Source organism: Anolis carolinensis, chromosome 3, assembly GCF_035594765.1.
Source record: "Anolis carolinensis isolate JA03-04 chromosome 3, rAnoCar3.1.pri, whole genome shotgun sequence".
Lineage (NCBI taxonomy): Eukaryota > Metazoa > Chordata > Lepidosauria > Squamata > Dactyloidae > Anolis > Anolis carolinensis.
Window position 1 is genome coordinate 32,127,049 of NC_085843.1, and position 21,053 is coordinate 32,148,101.

General features: G+C 42.2%; 1 protein-coding gene across 7 annotated transcripts in view; it reads left to right on the forward strand.

The window, feature by feature from the left end:
• Positions 1-21,053, forward strand: part of mtus2 (microtubule associated scaffold protein 2) — a 423,984-nt gene that overhangs the window by 218,193 nt on the left and 184,738 nt on the right. The window contains exon 1 of one of the 7 annotated variants that reach the window (XM_062974689.1): positions 1,948-2,035. The exons of the other annotated variants lie outside the window; for them this stretch is intronic. Coding sequence (XP_062830759.1) covers positions 1,963-2,035 — 73 coding nt within the window. The 5' untranslated portion in view covers positions 1,948-1,962. Of the gene's footprint in view, positions 1-1,947; positions 2,036-21,053 lie in introns of those variants that run through there. 7 annotated transcript variants of the gene reach the window in all.

The following is a 21,053-nucleotide window of genomic DNA, read 5'->3' on the forward strand; positions in this document are numbered from 1 at the left end:
ACAACTTTTCTGGTTTTGCTTTTTGCTTAAATGAGTTACTTATTTCTTGCTGTTTTTCCCCTCATAGATTTACTCATTTTACTGGCAGCCGTTGACCCATTTTTGGAAATTAATGGAGTAGAGAATGAGGGGGCTTCAAAAATGTTAAACCAGTCTTTGGAGTAGATATACCATATAATTCTGTTTGAAGTAATAGCAACTATTAATACCCGTGTCACTTATATTCCTGGTTCATCCTTTCTGTGTCAGTGTTCCCCCAGAGAATTACCAGGCAATCTCTTTGACAAATAAAGTCATTTCTAGGTTAAACTATCCTTTTTCTCCTACTTCCTTTTCTTTCAAATGTGATTTTCTTATTCATACTGAGAAGCTCCTATCATCTTCTAACATTCTAAACTGGTCCATTTTACAGTTTCCACTATTATGTATTCTTCAGTCTTTCAGAATTTCTGTAATGAGAAGTGGCTGTATATCCTTCAATGAGTGAGAATCACTCCAATATGTCTCCACAACGTCCAAGGATATCCAGTCCCATTGCACCGTAAACCGGTTTAATCATGTTTAGTCCTGAACTAAGGAAAGTCAGGGAATACTCCAGAGCTTGAGTGAAACTCTGGGCACAGTAAGAACAACATGACTGGATCTAATGTGTATCGATCCGCTGACCACATAGCCTACCACTGCTGCTGCTATCTCCTTTTCCCCACATTATTCAGCACAGGGAAAGGGGCAGGAATCTGGTCCATGCCACTGTCCTTGCTGCCGGACAGCCGCAAAGCTTTCTTGTCTCTGCTGATGTTAGCATTGGGGCACCAGCAATGGCCAGGTGGTCTCCTAGACCTCTGAAGCTGTCCTGCAGCAGTGACTGTGCTATGGAAGGTAAGGTAATAGTCCAAGCTGGCCAAGTTAGTTTTGGCCTACTTGGACCAGGTAGGCTTTGCCTTGTTGCCTCTGCAGATCAGGCACAAAGTGTGTGGACACTTCCAAGTCCTCTAAACTGGACTTGAAATAACTGCCAGTGTAGCTAAGACCCTGACCACCATTGAAACTTGGGTATCTAGGCTCAGGATTGAGTCCAGGAAAACACCCAAGCTGCGAATCTGCAGGGGGAGTGTAACCCTATCCAGCTCAAGCTGAATCCTTATTCTCTCATCTGCCTTTCAGATTACCAGGAGGACTTCTGACTTGTCTGGATGATGATGATGATGATGATGATGATGATGGTGATGATGATTATTATTATTAGATACACAACAAGATTAGTACACAGCAAACAAGATCACTATGTTGACTGTTGTATTGGATCACATGTCGGACACTTCCCAAGTGTCTAGGACTGTGTGATGTATCAGCAAATAATGTGTGGAGATCCGAATAGCGTATCCTTTGGCAGCTAACAGATGATAATTTTGTCAGCACCTATTATTTTTAAGTGCTGGCCAATGTCTTTAGGCACTGCACCCTGTGTGCCGATCACCACTGGGACCACCTTTACTGGCTTGTGCCAGAGTCTTTGCAGTTCAATCTTTAAATCGCGTAGCTTTTGCAGCTGCTTCTTGTCAATTATGTTGTCACCTGGGATTGCAACATAATTATTGTTGTTGTTGTTGTTGTTGTTGTTGTTGTTATTCTGCTTTTCTCCCATGGGTGGGATTCAAAGCAGCTATTAAGAATCAGTTTTTTTCTCCCACCCAGTCAATTAGTGACAAGGTTTGGAAGCCAAGCCCTATGAGGAGCAGCTGAGAGAGCTAGGCGTATTAGCTTGGAGAAAAGAAGGCTGAAAGGGAACATGATAGCCATGTTTAAATATTTGAAAGGAGCCACATTGAGGAGAGGGAAAGCTTGTTTTCTGCTGTTCCAGAAACTAGGACATGGAGGAATGGATTCAAATTGCAGAAAAAGAGATTCCAGCTGAATCTTAGGAAGAACTTCCTGATGGCAAGAGCTGTTTGCCATTGGAATATGCTGCCTCGGAGTGTGGTGAAGTATTCTTCCCTGGAGGTTTTAAAGGAGAGGCTGGTTGGCCATCCGTCAGGTGTGCTTTGGGTATTTCTGCATGGCAGGGAGTTGGACTGGATGGGCCCTGTGGTCTCTATTAATTCTTATGATTTTCTGACAACAAACTTTAGTTCGAAACCATGACAGCTCCTTGGATTTCAATGGGAAGGAGAAATAGAGTTCAGAATCATCAGCATATTGGTGACATCAAATTCTAAAACTCTCCCAGCCTTATACAATAATAATGCCAGGAAAGTTTTATAATTTTGTGTCACTAGTATGCCAATGACGCTAAACTCTATTTAGTAAACACCATAATTGTATCTTATAAAGTTTCCAGATAGAAAACTGGAGAAAGCTCCTGCATCTTTAATTTTTGTGCAAAGGAGGAAATATCAGCAGGTTTTGCTTGTCACCACTAGGTGACAAGCAATGCCAACTGAAATTGCTACTTCTAATCAATCATTAAAGGTACAAGAACTATATGCAGTTTTCAATCTGACAATCGAAATAAATATGAATAAATGTAGCATATATAGTCTCGGTTCATTTGCCAACATCCAGTCCTTCATTGGATCCAGGCAACAGTTCAGCCTCTATGGCATCAGCTGAAAATGAGATCTAGAAATGGATATTGTCAGCATACTGTTAGCATCGTATTTATAGAACTGCCATTGCTCAGGCAAGAATGCTTATTTTTAAAACAACTCTCTGTCATCAAACTGCAGCACTGCTTCAAAGATGGAGCTTACAAAACATCGGTATGGTAGTTGCCGCAGCAGGGAACTGCTACAATAATTGTCAAAATGTTACACCATAACAAATTGTAATGTGTGTCTTTTTTCTCCTATGCTAATATAAGCGAAAAACATCAAACACATTTTGTAAGTCTTTTCCGGAGGTAATGTAATTTTGTAATTCCCTTTAAAGTCCCACTGCAAGCATTTGAATTCAGCTAGTGTTTCAGTTGGCATACTTTGGAATCAAATATTTTGCTTTTTCCTTTGAAAATATTAATGCTTAGACAGTAAAAATCATATTCTTCTTTGAATCTTGTTTTGTTTTTGTTTTTGTTGTTTTTCCCTAGAGGAATGTAAAAGAAAGACCATTGCAAATGTATCTAGCAACATTTAGGTTTTCCTTTACAAGGAATGTCAGCTCAATATGTTCCACATTAAATAGAAATGATTTAAAGATTTTTGCTATCACCTTTCCTAGGGCCTATCAGATTATTCTATCACCATTTCTGATGAGAAAGTCAAGTTAATTAGGATTGTTTTTGTTGTATGCTTTCAAGTTGTTTCAGACTTAGAACAACTCAAAGTCTAAAGTTTAGGGCGGATGGCAGGTAAATGTCCTTAGTTTGGGGATCCCTACTGTTGAGTCTCATTGGAGAACTTAGCAAATTTTCTAGTTTCTCCAACTGCATATCTGTGGCAACAGTCTATTTGGTCTATTTTCTGTGTAGAGGATTTTTTTTTATTTGTCATTGAGATGGAATATACTATGTGATCCCTATAACTATGGCAAATCAGCCCAGATCCAGACTTTTTACTTCATTTGTGAAAACTACGTGTCAAGGACAGAACGCCACAAGATTCAAAGTAACAGAGTTTATTAGATTACAGAACTCAAAAATGCCCGTAAAACACAAGGGCCAGGCAGTTTTTGCCTTTAGGAGCAAAAAGGGGCAAAAGTAAATGTTCAAAAGATAAACCGGATTAAACCGGAGTTTAATCCGGGTAAAAACAAAACTGCTTTCTTCAGCCTGGTTATAAACAAAACGAAAGCCAAGGAACAAAAGATACAAGGAATGCAACTAATTGGCAGCAGATTCCTCTCTGCTGCCAACACTGTGTTTAGAGTAACTTGCGTCGCTCCCACACGCACACACAGCAGACAGGATCTCCAACACGAGCAGACGCAGCCAGGGATTTTAGCAGTAGAGTAGACCAGTTCCGTTCCGTAGATCAAAGCCAGAAGCAGACGTTTGTAGTTTTTCCAAGTCCAAGAAGGGGGGAAGACAAGCCGTGGTCAGTTCAGTCCGAGTTCTCAAAGCAGGAGATGGCGTCCGTCAGGAAGACGACGGAAGGTCAAGGTCTCAGCACAGGAAAGTACACAAGTCTTCAGGGAAGCGTCCCACACACACACACGAATCCCAAGCGTTTGCCCAGATTACCTTGCCCGACGCAATTTGCAATTGCTCCCAAGCCCCATTTTATGCCAGTTACAAATCTTCATCACTGTCAGCTGCCCTCCTTAACCCGGGCGTTTCCTCATCACTTTCCTCGTCAGAGCTGGAACACCTCTGACTACGCCCAACAGCATCTCCAGCTGTGGATCCCGTCCCATCCCTCCAGCTACGCCATGGGTCTAATCCTGAAGGTCCCCATTCATCTTCTGCCCCATCATGGCCAGTGGCCCCCAATTCCTCCCTTACCCGAGTCCAATCCATCTCATCCTCCTCTGAGCTAACCAGCCCTTCCTCCATTCTCTCCGTGAACCCTTCGAAAGACTCTTCGTCAGAGGGTGCTGCAAATATGTCTCGCAGTCTTTTCCTCTCTCGCTCCTCGAGAGTATCCGACTCTCGAGGAGTCTTACGCCCACGCCTGTCAGAAACAGAGCCACGAGGCTCAATCATAACACTATCCCCTCTCACAAAGGCCTCCTCCCCCGATGGCGGAGAAGTGGCAGTGATACCCTCCGCTATAGCACCACGACGACTAGAGGTATCAAGTTTCAACAGCGAACGATGAAAGACTGGATGGACCTTTAAACTAGACGGTAAACGCAAACGAAACGCAACAGAAGAAATCTTTTTAACGATAGGAAAGGGACCCAAATACCGAGGCGCAAACTTTCCCCCAGCCTGTTTAATATGTTTGGAAGATAACCACACCAAATCCCCTTCTTCCAACTCCTCCCCTGCCTGCCTGTGGCGGTCAGCCTGAGTCTTCTGCGTTGCCTTAGCTTCCAACAGTAAGCGACGGGCAACATCATGCAATGCAGCCATTTCCGTAGAGCGGTACACAGGGTCCGAAGAGACCACATTGGTCGACGGCGCCACACCTCCCCGTGGGTGAAAGCCATAAGTAAGCTCAAACGGCGTATGCTGACTAGACGTGTGCACCGCATTGTTGTAAGCAAATTCCGCCACCGGTAACCACTTCACCCAAGCCGTGGGTTGATCTAAACAAAAACAACGCAAATACTGCTCTAAGAGCCCATTAACCCGTTCCGACTGTCCATCCGTTTGCGGATGGAAGGCGGACGACACGTTTAACTTAGTCCCCAAGCACTCATGGAAGTGTTTCCAAAAGCGTGACACAAATTGCGGAGCCCTATCGGAAATAATCACCTCGGGTGCTCCGTGCAAGCGATAGATGTGCTTTGTAAATAGTAAGGCCAACGTAGGGGCCGCCGGAATGGTTGAACAAGGAATAAAATGAGCCAGTTTGCTAAATAAATCCACCACCACCCAAATACAAGTATAACCCCCAGACTTAGGCAAATCTGAAATGAAATCCATGGAAATGATTTGCCATGGCCTCTCCGGAACAGGTAAAGACGACAACAACCCTCTAGGGCGCCCAACAGGCGTCTTACTTTGCTGGCAAACGGCGCAGCTGTCACAAAAGCGCAGAATGTCTTGCCGCATCTTTGGCCACCAGTAGCTCCTGGTGATAAGCTGTACGGTCTTGAACCTGCCAAAGTGCCCAGCCATGGGTTCGTCATGGTGGGCTCTAATCACCTCCAACCTGAGGGCCCCCACTGGTACGTAAACCTGCCCCCTACGCACCAATACCCCGTCTTGATCTTGGAGATGCGGCAGTATGGTACGGTTACCTGCTGAGAGCAGCATCAGTTGCTCCTGAGTCCACACATCATCTTTCTGAGCCTCAAGGATCTGGTCATGTAACCCGAGCTCATTATCTACAACACACAGTGAGGCAGTAGGCAAGATGGTCTGACATACTACCTGCTCATTGGTCTTAAATTCTGGCTTGCGGGATAAAGCATCGGCCCGCAAGTTTGCCTTCCCCTCCACGAACTGCACCTTGAAGTTAAACCTGGAGAAAAACAAAGCCCAGCGGATTTGACGCTGGTTTAACTTCTTTGCTGTTTGCAAGTGCTCTAAGTTCTTATGATCAGACCTGACCACGATCTGGTGCCGTGCCCCTTCAAGCCAGTGCCGCCACACCTCAAACGCCACCTTAATCGCCAACAACTCCTTCTCCCATATGGTATAGTTCTGCTCGAAGGGTGTTAGTTGCCGCGAGTAAAATCCACAGGGACGCAAGGTCCCTGAGGAATCCTTCTGAGACAATACAGCCCCCAACGCGTAGCTAGAAGCGTCCGCTTCTACCACGAACGGTTTGTCAACATCAGGATGGGTTAGTATGTTGTCCGATTGAAAACTAGACTTAAGTTGTAGAAATGCCTCGTGAGCTTCCCGCCCCCACACAAATGGCTGTTTCTTGCGCAGAAGCTGCGTCAAAGGTACCGTGAGCTTTGCAAAATTCGGAATAAACTCCCGGTAGTAATTAGCGAAACCTAAGAACCTTTGTACATCCTTCTTAGTCTTCAGCTCCTGCCATGAGTTGACGGCGTCAACCTTATGTGGGTCCATTTTAAGTTCCCTACCTGACACTACATGACCTAGGAACTCCACTTCAGGCACATGAAAGACGCACTTGGAAGCCTTGGCGAAAAGCCCATTAGCCCGCAGTCGGTGCAGAACCTGCTTGACATGTTGACGATGTTCTTTCTCGTCCTTAGAAAAAATCAAGATATCATCCAAATAAATCACTAAAAATTGGTCAATTAGGTCCCTGAACACATCGTTCATGAACCTCTGGAAGACCGCAGGAGCATTACAAAGCCCAAAAGGCATGACTCGGAACTCGTGGCATCCGAAACACGTGTTAAATGCCGTCTTCCATTCATCCCCTTCCCGTATACGGATTAAGTTATAGGCCCCCCGCAGGTCAAGCTTGGTAAAGACCTTAGCCCCTTGCACCCTTGATAACAGTTCCGAGATTAAAGGGAGCGGGTACCTATCCCGAATGGTGTATTTGTTTAGGATCCGATAGTCGCAGACCAGCCTAAGTTCCCCAGTCTTTTTGGCTACAAAGAATACTGGTGCCGCAGTTGGAGAACTAGAGGGGCGAATAAACCCCTTGGTTAAATTTTCATCTAGAAACTCCCGCAAAGCTTGCCTTTCCGGTACAGTCAAGGCATACAGCCTCCCTGCTGGCAGTTTCGCACCTTCTGCCAACTTGATGGCGCAATCATATGGCCTGTGCGGTGGTAATTTGTCCGCTTCTTTTTTACAAAATACATCAGAGAACTCCCCATACTCAGCAGGCACTCCCTCCATATCAGAATGAGTAACATTTAGAGTGCAACAGTCCTGCCTCTTTAAAATCACTTTACGTGTTGCCCAATCTACTTGTGGGTTTACTACAGCTAGCCAATCCATCCCCAGGATCACATCATATCTAGGCAAGCTCGTAATATCCCACACAAACGTTCCCGTTACTCCCTGCACCTCCCACGTTACTGCTGAGGTTTCCTGGTTAACCACCCCAGTCTCCAGCAGTCTCCCATCTGCTCCTTCCACCCACACGTCGCATGCCTTGCGCACCTTAGGAATGCCATGCTTCTTAGCAAACTCAATATCTACATAAGAGACCGTGGCTCCTGAGTCCAGCAGTGCCAAAGTAGAAACAAGTTCCCTTCCCCCAACAGATAATGTAATGGGTACGAAAACATGCTTCCTCCCCTCAGTTGACTGCTTGAGGAGCCCTAGTGCGTTGGACTCACGTCGCACTAGGGCTGGCCTTTTCCCGAAAGCTGGGAAGGTTTCACATTACAATTTTTGGCAAAATGCCCAGCATTCCCACAGTACAAACACAAGCCCAGCTGCCTCCTACGGCTCTTTTCCTCTGTAGACAGCTTTTTAAAGACCCCCAGCTCCATGGGCTCTTCCCCCATCACCACAGGTGCCCTGGTTACATGCATGGGTGGCGCACACATTGCTTTTGAATGTTTACGAGCCTCGAACCTTGCGTCTAAACGCAGCACCTTAGCTACTAAGGCGTCCCAGCTTTCAGCCGGCTCCAAGCGTGCTAATTCATCCTGGAGCATCTCACTTAACCCGGCAGTAAATAAAAGCATGAATGCATTTTCCCCCCAATCCAGCTGGTGGCGATACAGGTTAAACTTATTTAAGTAATCCAAAACAGTCCCCTTTCCCTGTTTCAACCGATACAGAGCCCACCCAGCGTTCTCCGTGCGGAGAGGATCCCCAAAAGTATCAGTTAACAACTTTTTGAAATTATTCAAATTGTCCTTGACTGGGTCATTTCCCAAAATTAAATTAGTGGCCCATTGTCCTGCGGGACCGGTCAACAAACTCAAAATCAAGGCCACCTTGCTAGTGTCTGTAGGATAAGCATGAGCACTGAGCTGAGAAAAATAAAGCTCCACTTGTGCCAAAAAGGTTGGCAACTTGCACCTGGTTCCGTCAAAGCGTTCAGGAGTCAAAACATGTCCTTTCACGGCATGAGCGGTTTGGCTAACGGTAAAAGCCGTTTGCAATTGGTCTAATTTGACCCTTAACTCATCCATCGTCTTCCTGACGGGTTTATTGCTGCAATAAACCTTTTATGGGCGTCGGGCAATCTGTCAAGGACAGAACGCCACAAGATTCAAAGTAACAGAGTTTATTAGATTACAGAACTCAAAAATGCCCGTAAAACACAAGGGCCAGGCAGTTTTTGCCTTTAGGAGCAAAAAGGGGCAAAAGTAAATGTTCAAAAGATAAACCGGATTAAACCGGAGTTTAATCCGGGTAAAAACAAAACTGCTTTCTTCAGCCTGGTTATAAACAAAACGAAAGCCAAGGAACAAAAGATACAAGGAATGCAACTAATTGGCAGCAGATTCCTCTCTGCTGCCAACACTGTGTTTAGAGTAACTTGCGTCGCTCCCACACGCACACACAGCAGACAGGATCTCCAACACGAGCAGACGCAGCCAGGGATTTTAGCAGTAGAGTAGACCAGTTCCGTTCCGTAGATCAAAGCCAGAAGCAGACGTTTGTAGTTTTTCCAAGTCCAAGAAGGGGGGAAGACAAGCCGTGGTCAGTTCAGTCCGAGTTCTCAAAGCAGGAGATGGCGTCCGTCAGGAAGACGACGGAAGGTCAAGGTCTCAGCACAGGAAAGTACACAAGTCTTCAGGGAAGCGTCCCACACACACACACGAATCCCAAGCGTTTGCCCAGATTACCTTGCCCGACGCAATTTGCAATTGCTCCCAAGCCCCATTTTATGCCAGTTACAAATCTTCATCACTGTCAGCTGCCCTCCTTAACCCGGGCGTTTCCTCATCACTTTCCTCGTCAGAGCTGGAACACCTCTGACTACGCCCAACAGCATCTCCAGCTGTGGATCCCGTCCCATCCCTCCAGCTACGCCATGGGTCTAATCCTGAAGGTCCCCATTCATCTTCTGCCCCATCATGGCCAGTGGCCCCCAATTCCTCCCTTACCCGAGTCCAATCCATCTCATCCTCCTCTGAGCTAACCAGCCCTTCCTCCATTCTCTCCGTGAACCCTTCGAAAGACTCTTCGTCAGAGGGTGCTGCAAATATGTCTCGCAGTCTTTTCCTCTCTCGCTCCTCGAGAGTATCCGACTCTCGAGGAGTCTTACGCCCACGCCTGTCAGAAACAGAGCCACGAGGCTCAATCATAACACTACGTTTCTGTGTCAATCTGAGTTCCCTGTCTATGTGGCCATGAATGTATGTTTACAGGAGACATACTGATGGATAAGCTAGACCTGGCATCAATTATGTGATTGTAATGTACAGGTAAGAGTTTTAAAAAGATAAATAGGAGTCATAGGGATTGGAGGAGGTATTCTCAACAGGATTGCAACAATCAGGCTGGGAAAATGGTCAAGCAAACTTGGAAGAAGGCAATTTTTGATAGGAGAACATATGACAAAAGAAGGATTGTCTGGCTACTGCTTAGGGCACTCGTTTTTTTAAAATAAAATAAAATACACATTGGTTGAACTTTTGCTATTCAGCCTCCCTTTAACCCAATGGTTTTCAGCCCTGTGGGTCCCCAGATGTTTTGGCCTTCAACTCCCAGAAATCCTAACAGCTGGTAAACTGGCTAGGATTTCTGAGAGTTGTAGGCCAAAACACCTGGGGACCCACAGGTTGAGAATCACTGCTTTAACCGATCCTGCTTGTTTATAAAATATTGAAGATCTATGCAATGTTTGAGTTGTTGTAGACCTTCAAGTCATTTCTGAATTATGGCCACCTTAAAGTGAACGTATTACAGGATTTTCTTGGAAATATTTGTTTGAAAGAAAAAGCTACATCTGAAGACGCCCACATTTTTGGTAAATCTGTCTTCCAGCACTACTAACAAAAAGGCATACCTAAAAATATCCTGCAGTCTTGCTCTTTTAATGCTGCCCTTTTGAATTGTTATAAACATTTATGCTGTAAGTATATTTCAACATAGAGAGAAGTGGTTGGCAACTTCTAGCTGTCCAGATGTTTCAGCCTAAAATGCCTGTCACTCCTGCCCACCTTAGCCAAAGGAAAGGGATTATAGGAAGTGTAATCTAAAAGCCAAAGTGTAGTTCCCATCCTAACATAAAATGTCCAGAATGTGTATTATCCAAGCCTGTTTAGTAGCGCATTTCTGTTATTTAACTGCTCTTTCCCCTCCACGTCTGATGAAAAATGGGATTGAATGAAATGAAATACTAAGACTAGCAAGTAACTATTACAAGTCTGCAGTTTCTCACCCTTCTCTTCTCACATCAAATTAAAGCATTTGATACTGTCAAAAGCAGTGGCCCGAAGGCAGGAAAGTACAGTGGTTCAATAGAAGTTCATCCAGCTTTCCTGTAATCTGGGAGCAGTTTAGCCTGTGAATAAGAAGCGTTTTTTCCAGACTGAAGACCCAGGGCCGGAGGACCAAGGCAGAACTCGGAAAGCTCCTCTTTTTCAAGGAAGTTCCTCCTGTAACTCATTGCATTGTCCAAAAATAGTTCCTTATTTCATTCAGACTTTATTATCAGAAATGTTAGTACTGTCGATGTGTGAGAGGCTAATTGAAACATATTCACCTTTTCCATCTCAATTCCTCTCCTTCTGAAGACCTGGCAATCTGTTCAGTCTCATGGAAAATAAGCTCTCTTCTGTCAGTTGTCAGCCAATCCCAGCGGTTCAGAGCTTTATTGAAGTTATTTACAGCTATGTACATAAGCGCAGCTAACACACATGTCCGGCAGAATTGATGGCGTCTGGCAGAAAAACTTATCAGTAGAACTTGCCACATCCCAAATTCCATTCCCAGTGAGTTATGTCTGGCTACGTAAGTGGAAGCTGAATTACTGTCACTCTAGACAGTAAATCTAATTCTATGCAATTAACCATGATATTTAAGAAAATAATATATATAAAAGAGATTTATTTATCGTGTCAGAAGAAAACTGAGGGTACAGTTGTAATGTGTTGAAAACACAAAGTTTTAAAACTTGGCTTTATGCTAAATGTTCTTTGACCAGTAGCTGGCCACTTGGAGTGCCTCTGGTGTTGCTATAAGAAGGTCCTCCATTGTACATGTGGATGCATTGTAATAGATGGTCTGTGGTTGCTCTTCTCCAAACTCACATGTCATGGACTCCACTTTGTGGCCCCATTTCAGAAGGTTGGTTCTACATCTTGTGGTGCCAGAGCACAGTCTGTTCAGTGCCTTCCAAGTTGCCCAGTCTTTTGTGTGCCCAGCAGAGAGTCTCTCATTTGGTGTCAGTCATGGTTTGAGGTTCTGGGTTTTAGCCTGCCACTTTTGGACTCTCGCTTGCTGAGGTGCTCCTGTGAGTATCTTTGAAGATCTTAGAAAACTATTTCTTGATTTAAGGTGTTGGCGTGCTGGCTGATATCCGAACAGGAAATGGACCAGAGATGTCACTGCCTTGGTCCTTTCATTGTTGGATGCTACTTTCTGAAAGATGTCAGGTGGTGCAATACTGGCTAAACAGTGTAATTTCTCCAGTGGTGTGGGGTGTAGACATTCTGTAATAATGCGGCATGTCTCACTAAGAGCCACATCCACTGTTTTAATATGGTGAGATGTGTCCAACACTGGGCATGCATACAGTGTATAAAAGAGATGAAGACAGATTAATTCACCCTTTAACGGACAGGAATAGTCCTATCCTCCACAATTTGCTGAAATTCCTCCATACTTCTAGTTATCTTCCTTGACTCTGCTTATTAACCATGCAGGCATGTTCTTTTACTCTTCGTTTGTAGTCTGTTTTTTTAAAAAGTGTTTGCTAATATCGCCTTGCAGTCATTGGGCCTGATTGTCTCAATTATTTTGGATTAAAATGAACACAGATAACAAATTATAACTAATCTACAGCAGCAGCTTGTAGACTTTATCCTGAACAATAAATGCTAAGCTGATTTCTTCCCAGAGAGATGGAGTCATAATTAGGGTGAAAATTGAAACTCTGCTTACAGTTTGGAGTCAGGTTACATATTTACCAGCAAGTGCCAATACACTATATAATCAGGATAACTGTGCATACTTTTATTCAAAATATAGTCTCTATGAATAATATTCAGAATGTAATGATGAACAGTGAATGGGATACAGAATATGCATTTGCAGGCATGAGATGATATGATTGGTTGCATGGTGTTTACAGAATAGTGACATTGGAATATTTACATCTTAAATGGAAAATGTGTGCTTAATTCAAAGTGGTTTTCCCAGTAACATGTTTTCAAATGCATAAGTGGATCTTAGTGCTTTTTAATCTTAACATCTGCCATAATTAAAATTAATATATGAACCTGTTAATTCATGCTAGTAGGAACTTAAAGTGAAAGCAATAAAATGCTAAATTAAACTTGATGGCTTTCTGCAGGGAGGAAAACTCAACAAAATTTTTTTAAATATTCAGATATTTAATTCTTTTTTTAAAAAAGGCCAACCCAAAGGGCCATTTTACACTGCACAATTACAGTGCTATGATTCCTTTTTAATTGTCATGGTGATATCTTGTGAAACACTAAAATGTGCATTTGAGAGAGGGCTTTTTAGGGTTCAAATGCCCACCAAACTAGAAAGCCCAGGATTCTTTAAGATCTTCCCATGGCAGTTAGTGTGAAACCAAGGTTTTACAAATATGTAGTGTGAAAGGATACATTATGGCCAAGCCAGTCTTTTTTTAGTCTTACCCAGTTGTTGATGTATTCTTATATAAGTCATACAGTAGAGTCTCACTTATCCAACATTCGCTTATCCAATGTTCTGGATTATCCAACACATTTTTGTAGTCAATGTTTTCAATACATTGTGATATTTTGGTGCTAAATTTGTAAATACAGTAATTACTACATAGCATTACTGCGTATTGAACTACTTTTTATGTCAAATTTGTTGTTAAACATGATGTTTTGGTGCTTAATTTGTAAAATCATAACCTAATTTGGTGTTTAATAGGCTTCTCCTTAATCTCTCCTTATTATCCAACATATTCGCTTATCCAACGTTCTGCTGGCCTGTTTATGTTGGATAAGTGAGACTCTACTGTACTTACAAAGGAATTTGTGTAGTAATTTACAGTTCACATCTTGGTGTACCCTCATGCAGAAGAAAGTTGGGAATGGTGTCATTTAAGGTCGACTTCTTCCCATTTATAGGTGTGATCCACTGTTCTTTTTAGAACAAGCAGTCAGGACAAAACGCGTACCAACAAATCCTTCGGGTGTTTTTTTTACACTGGCAATGCTTTTCTCTTGTTCAAGCCAATGTAATGTACCTTGACAAAAGAAAGTTACATCTGTCATGATGGCACTTAGCTTATTTGTCAGAGGTGTCCACTCTGGGTGTTATTGTACTCTTCAAAGATGCCATCCAAAGTGCTGTGGGCACTTAGAGAGATAAAGATATAAACAGGTTTCTGCATGGAAATTGTGTAACCCCCCCCCCCCACCCAACACCATATTTCTTATGCAAAAAAACATGGAAATGCATCCCTTTCCCTCTGACCCCAGCAATTTCTAAACTCCTAAGACCAGAAATGTAATTTCAGGAAATGAAAATATTGGTGGAATGTTTCATCTCAATACTAGTGGCCAAGGTTGAAAAGAAAGGCTGTTGCCAGAATTTTATGACAATTTTTTCTGCAACTTTTCTGTGTTATTCCTTTCTGAGAAAAGGGCTGGTTCTCTCATTCTTCTCTGTCTTATCTTGTGGTGCTCATTTCTCTTTTCATCGAAAAACTCAAGGACTGGGATATTGGTGGGGAGACGTAAAATGGCATCTAGCTGGCAGATTGAGTGTGCCCAAAAACTGTTGGAAAATGTATCCTTTCAGTTTTGCTGTCTTTACCAAAGAGTGCTGGTATTTCACCAGTAGCGGTGCCAGCTGGACTGCTGACCTGAGGTTTGGTGGTTCGAATTCACGAGACAGAATGAGGTCCCGTTTGTCAGCTCTAGCTTCCTTTGTGGTGACATGAGAGAAGCCTCCCGCAGAATGGTAACACATCTGGGCATCCCCTGGGCAACGTCTTTGAAGATGGCCAATTCTCTCACACCAGAAGCGACTTGCTTCAATTCGCTTCTGGCAGATAAAAAACAAAAACAAACTAAAATTCTCAGGATTCCATAACACTTGACTAGCACTTGGTAGATCAAGTGGTGTCAAACTACATTTATTCTACAGTGTAGATGTACCCTTGGATAGCAGAAGCAAATTTGGCTAGGAAGATAGAGCAGGGAAAGAACCGTGTGAGGAAGTAAGCATTGGAACAATTCTGCACTCAGTACCCATATGACCCTTGTACTAGAAAAACAATGTTTTATCCTTCATTCTCTTGGTACTTGGTAGGAGCAGATCTGAAATTAAAGCCATTAGTCAAGCTGGCTATTAGATTCTTAGAGTTTCCCAAACAAATGACTTTTTCCAAACTGTGCACAAAACATCTTGTATTTACATGCACATAATTAAGATGTGTGTGTTTTATACAGTACGTTATTGTGTACTCAAATTAAATTGGCTAATTTACTGCAACATCTGCAGTTGGCAATACAAAACAAATCAAAGATACAGTAATTAATATGGTTACTATGACTTTATTTACTTCATTTTAAAAGGAGAAAAGCCATTTATCTTAGAGGAAGTATTAATATTATCAAAATAAAAATTAAGACAAGTCTCCCTTACATATTTACTTAGCATTTCAATTTTAAAAATTGCACTCAGTTTTGGAATGCTTTTGATTTTTATAATACCATAAAAGGGTTTTGGTATTTACCTTTTATGGGGAAATAGAAAAGATTAATATTATGTAAAATAGATAGTATGCCGCCTGGGGTATTTATTAGCAAATCAGCACATATTTCCTTTGCCTGAGTTTTCTATCAGATTTCCAATAAAGGAAATAGTATTTGCATTACTATGCAAATAATAATGAAATAGGATACCATCAGCTGTCAGATATTACATATGAGTGTATCCAAAGTGTAAATCATATTTTCTCATTTCTCCATTCACAAGTAAATATACATGCTGGAAGAAGCCTGGTGTGATTTATTTTATGCATTTTAGATCACTGAGTTGGGTTGCAATTAATCAGACCACTTACATTTACAGAATTTTACATTGCTGCTGGAGGCTGTATATTCTATGTATATTTTCTCAATTCAGGACCTGGAATAGGGAATAGTACATTGTTAATATGATTGTGACTGCACACTAGCTTAGAAATAATGTATTGATTGAGTGAGTATATGTGCATCCAAATTGCCTGCCAACTTATGGTGACCCCATGAATTTCATAGGGTTTTCATAGGCAAGGAATACTTAGAGGAGGTTCTGCCAGTTCTTTCCCCTGAAAAATAGCCTATAGCACCCAGTATTCATTGAAGGTCTCCCATTCAAGCATTCACCAGGACAGGCCCTGCTTAGTTTCCATGAGGATCTGGTACTTTGGGGGTATTTAGGCCTATGAAATAATGCAATCCATATTTAATAAGACTTGTGTCTGAATAGCGGGATAGTGAAAGAGTAAAACATGTGGGCTGAAGTTCTCCAAAACAGCTGACTGATGACATATAGAAAAGAGAGAAAAAGTATCAGGGAGTCAAGAAAAGAATGATTTTATTATTTAAAAAAACAGCTTGAGAACATGCCCTTAAAAGGTGTGGATATATTTATTTTCTTTATTTTTTTTAATTGTGTCAGAAATGACTTGAGAACATACTGCAAGTTGCTTCTGGTCTAAGAGAATTGGCCATCTACAGAGACGTTGCCCAAGTTATGCCCAGATGTATTCGCTGGGAGGTTTCTCTCATGTCCCTGCAAGCTAGAGCTGACAGATGGGAGCTCACCCCATCTTGCAGATTCAAACCAACAACCTTCAGGTTAGCAACCCAAACTTCAGATCAGCAATTCAGCCAGCAAAAGGCTTTAACCCACTGCACCACTGCGGCTCCTATTCATTTTCTTTCTTTGATAAACATGGTAATATTTGTTTCAATGGCATAGTCTGTGCTTAATGACATCCCACTGGGCTTCCCTTGTAACATCAGCAGGGCCTGGGCCATGGAAAATCCCATCATTAATTGGTCCTAAAATGTCAGGATCTGGTTTAGTTCTGACTAGATAATTCAATGTTGGGAATTACGTAGTCGCACTTCTGAATACAGTACTCCCACAGTGGCATATATATTTTAGATACTGACATAATGAGGTATTCAGCATCCCCTTCTGCAAGAACCTCCCCATTCACTCTTAGCACAACAGCTATGAAGATGAAAAGTGAGGTACAAACATGCACTATTGTTTCTAGAGCAACTTCCAAAATGATCAGAATAGACACTGAAGTGGCTTTACTTGAAGGGCCTTTTTCTGGTAAGCGATGCCAATGGAACTTGACTTTCTGCTGGCATTGAACAGGCTTTTGTCTTCTAAGCGGTTCAGGCAATGGGCTGTGAATGGCATCTCATGGCAAGGGCAAGAATGATTGATTCTCAGAAAATGAACTTGTTAGAGAAACTGTTTTCACAATGATAGGAAGCAGCAATAAACTAACCCTTATCGCTATGGCAAAAGCAGTAAAGCAAAGTTCAATGGCTTTCACTCTTGGAACCAGTGGGACTGATTTCCACATAATGTGTTTAGAACTTGAAAAGATTGTGTGTTTAGATCAAGTAATTGTACTTTCAACCAATTCTTGTAAGAAACGATATCAAGGGAATGTATCTTTTCATTTCAAGTGTCTTACTTGTATCTGTTGGAAGATAGCGCTTCAGTGAGAATTGCCTTCACATATTCCTCCTCTGTTTGTTATTAGAGCAATGGGAGGTTTAGGCATTGCGAGACTGACTTGTATGCCTCTGTTCCAATTCACACAGTCTCCCAAGCTTTCCCATTTGCTCATCTATAGTTTGTAATGCATGTTCATCAATGATCAATTAATCTAATCAACCACCCTGCTACCCAGAAAATCTTTATGGTCACATAGAGTTCCCAGTCTCTTCTCTTCCTTCTTTCTTACTTACTTCTTACCATATGGAGCCCTCGGTGGAGCAGTGGGGTAAACCCTTGTGGCAGTAGGACTCCTGACCAAAAGGTCAGCGGTTCGAATCCGGGGAGTGGGGTGAGCTCCCATCTATCAGCTCTAGCTCCCCATGAGGGGACATGAGAGAAGCCTCCCACAGGATGGTAAAACATCAAACATCCAGGCGTCCCCTGGGCAACGTCCTTGCAGATGGCCAATTCTCTCACACCAGAAGCGACTTACTGTTTTTCAACACAAGAAAAACTTCCACCATGGTGAGTTATTCCTCTACTGTAATTAAAATCGTTCCTATAGAAGTAAATAAAGAGGCTTTCTTCCAAGACAGCATGCACAAGGACAAGCTTTGTTTTAGTTTATGTTGGCAAAGCTGCACTTTAATGAAATTCAGTGGTTCATTTTATATATCTCATTACCATAGATGTGTACCAATGTGTCTTTCCTATTGTACATTGTTATAGTGATTTAGTACTACTTTAACTATCATGGCAGTGTCCTGTGGACTCTTGGGATTTATAGTATGGTGAGGTATTGCTAGTGAGCTTTAAACCCCGCTGCTGAATACTTTTCCAAAGGAGAGATTCCCACTATTCCATAGAAGCTTTAAAATGAAATCAAACTGTAGTAATCGTTTTAGACAGGCCTTGACTGCAGTTTGGAAACTGAATTCCATTCAAGGCTGTGGGCTTCAGTATTGGCTTTTACAGGAATGCCCTGTAAGTCCATTACCAGTTTCAATTGTCTGAACTAACCCTATCATTCATTCATTCATTTAAAATATGTCTTATCACCTGTTCACAAACGAAAACTTGTAAGACCAGCACGAAGCACTTTAAAAAACCAGTACAAAAATAATCATTTTATTAAAATTAAGCCTTCCTCTAATTAAAAGCAACCTAGAATAACCAGGTCTTTAAGGATGGTTTAGAAATAGTCAAGAAGAGAGTCATATGCATATTTTTGGCAAGTGCATTGCAGAATGAAGGGGCCACCAAAGAAAAGGCCATATCTTTTGTGCCCAAAAGTGTAAAAAAGTTTGAGCTAGCAAGTAAAGAATGTCTTGCTTTCATGGCCCTATATTTTGTGCCCATTCATCTAGCAGTTTTTGTTGCAGGTGAGGTAAACCTGGCAACTCTGTACAAGTTTACAATCTTGGTAAGTTTGCATGAGTGCAGCTAGTCTTTCAATAACTTGATTCCAGGTTATTTGGGACTTTAAAGCTAATCACCAACATTTTAAAAATTGTTGAAGAAACTCTTTGGCAATCAATGCAACTGGTACAAATTTGATATTCAGATTGCCTACCATCTGTAAACAAACCAGTTAAAGCTTCTTAAACATCTTTAGAGGCACAACCATGTAAACTATGTCAGAGCAATCTAGTCTTGATAGGAAGAGAAAGTTGGATGACTTTCTAGAGGAATCTTTGTGGAACAATCAAGGGAGTTGAGTATGTTTACCTTGGATAAGTAAAGGCTGAGAACGGACATGAGCTATAATTAAATATCTGAAGAGAGGTCATGTGGAAGATGGAAGAAGCTTGTTTCTACTGTTTAACACACCAGACCACACACCAGATTCCCTAACGATATATTAGGAATAACTTTTTTACTCCTAATAGCACTTCACCAGGGGAATATACAGTAGAGTCTCACTTATCCAACATAAATGGGCCGGCAGAACATTGGATAAGCAAATATGTTGGATAATAAGGAGAGATTAAGAAAAAGCCTATTAAACATCAAAATAGGTTATGATTTTACAAATTAAGCACCAAAACATCATGTTATGCAACAAATTTGACATAAAAAGTAGTTCAATACGCAGTAATGTTATGTTGTAATTATTGTATTTACAAAATTAGCACCAAAATATCACGTTATATGGAAAACATTGACTACAAAAATGCGTTGGATAATCCAGAACGTTGGATAAGTGAGTGTTGGATAAGTGAGACTCTACTGTATTGTTTCAGAGTGTGTGGACCCTTCACCTGTGGCAGTCTTTAAACAGAGGTTGGATGTTTTTTCAGGAGTGTGTTCATTTTGTATTCCTGCATGCTAGGGTATTGAGGAGCCCCGGTGGTGAAGTGTGTTAAAGCGCTGAGCTGCTGAACTTGCAGACCAAAAAGTCCCAGGTTCAAATCCCGGGAGCGGAGTGAGCGCCCGCTGTTAGCTCCAGCTTCTGCCAACCTAGCAGTTCGAAAACATGCCAATGTGAGTAGATCAATAGGTACCGCTCCGGCGGGAAGGTAACGGCGCTCCATGCAGTCATGCCGGCCACATGACCTTGGAGGTGTCTACGGACAACGCCGGCTCTTTGGCTTAGAAATGGAGATGAGCACCAACCCCCAGAGTCGGACATGACTGGACTTAACGTCAGGGGAAACCTTTACCTTTACCTTAGGGTATTGGACTAGATGGCCCTTATGGTCATTTCTAACACATTCAGAAGTACCTGGTAGCTTTTGTGTTGCTGAGGATATGAATCAATTACAGGTTTTATGAGCTGTCCAAAGTGCTGAACCTATTTGAGGGATAGCATTAAGTGACTTGAGTAGCTCATTTAAAGTCTGGAAGAAATTCCAAAAAACATCCATTGCCTCACTGATATGAAAACCACTAGCCACCACATTCCACATCCAATTTAACTAATTAAAAATAGCATACCCCAGTATAAGGAAAAGCAACACAAAATAATCTGAAAGGCACTGTGTAATGTGTACTAGTTTTTCCTAGAGCCTGTGCAATTAAGCCCTTACATTTCTTTTGAACAGCTAACAGAAGAGAACATGGACAGACCTTTCCAGGAAGTCCTTTCCAAAGCCTTGAGGCCCAGTATCCATACTATAAATCCCAAGATTCCACAGGATCTGCTCCTTCTAGCTTTACAAGATGGGGTTTGAAACAAGGGTCCTTCCTGATTATCATATGAGGGGGTGGGTGCACAAAGCTTCTACTGAAATTCATTCTGCGGGAGCTATGATGCCAAACCATGTGGTGCTGCTGCTGTCATGACTACAGTATGAATAGCAGTTTTCTGTGGGTTTTGAGAGGAAAGGGAGCTGTTCACATATTCTAATGTTTTATAGATGATGCATCCAAGGATCTGGTGGTTTTGACCATGAGTTCTGTTGTTTCAGTTCTGTCCCTTGTGCTGAAAAACTGGCATTCAAAACATGATTGTAGGTTGTATTTCTTCAAACTTTTGACAGCAGACTGATTACACAAAACAGCTTAGAATTTCTGGTGCTACTTCTAAGACTTTTGGATTCTTGTCTATAGGAATATTCAGTTATCAATATGTAGGGGAAAACCTCACAGGTGAAACGGCAGCAAAAGAAAGGATAAGAATCATTGTAATTGTTCATTTGTGTGTGTGTGTGCGTGTGTGTGTGTGTGTGTTTGTGTGTACAGTACTCCACAT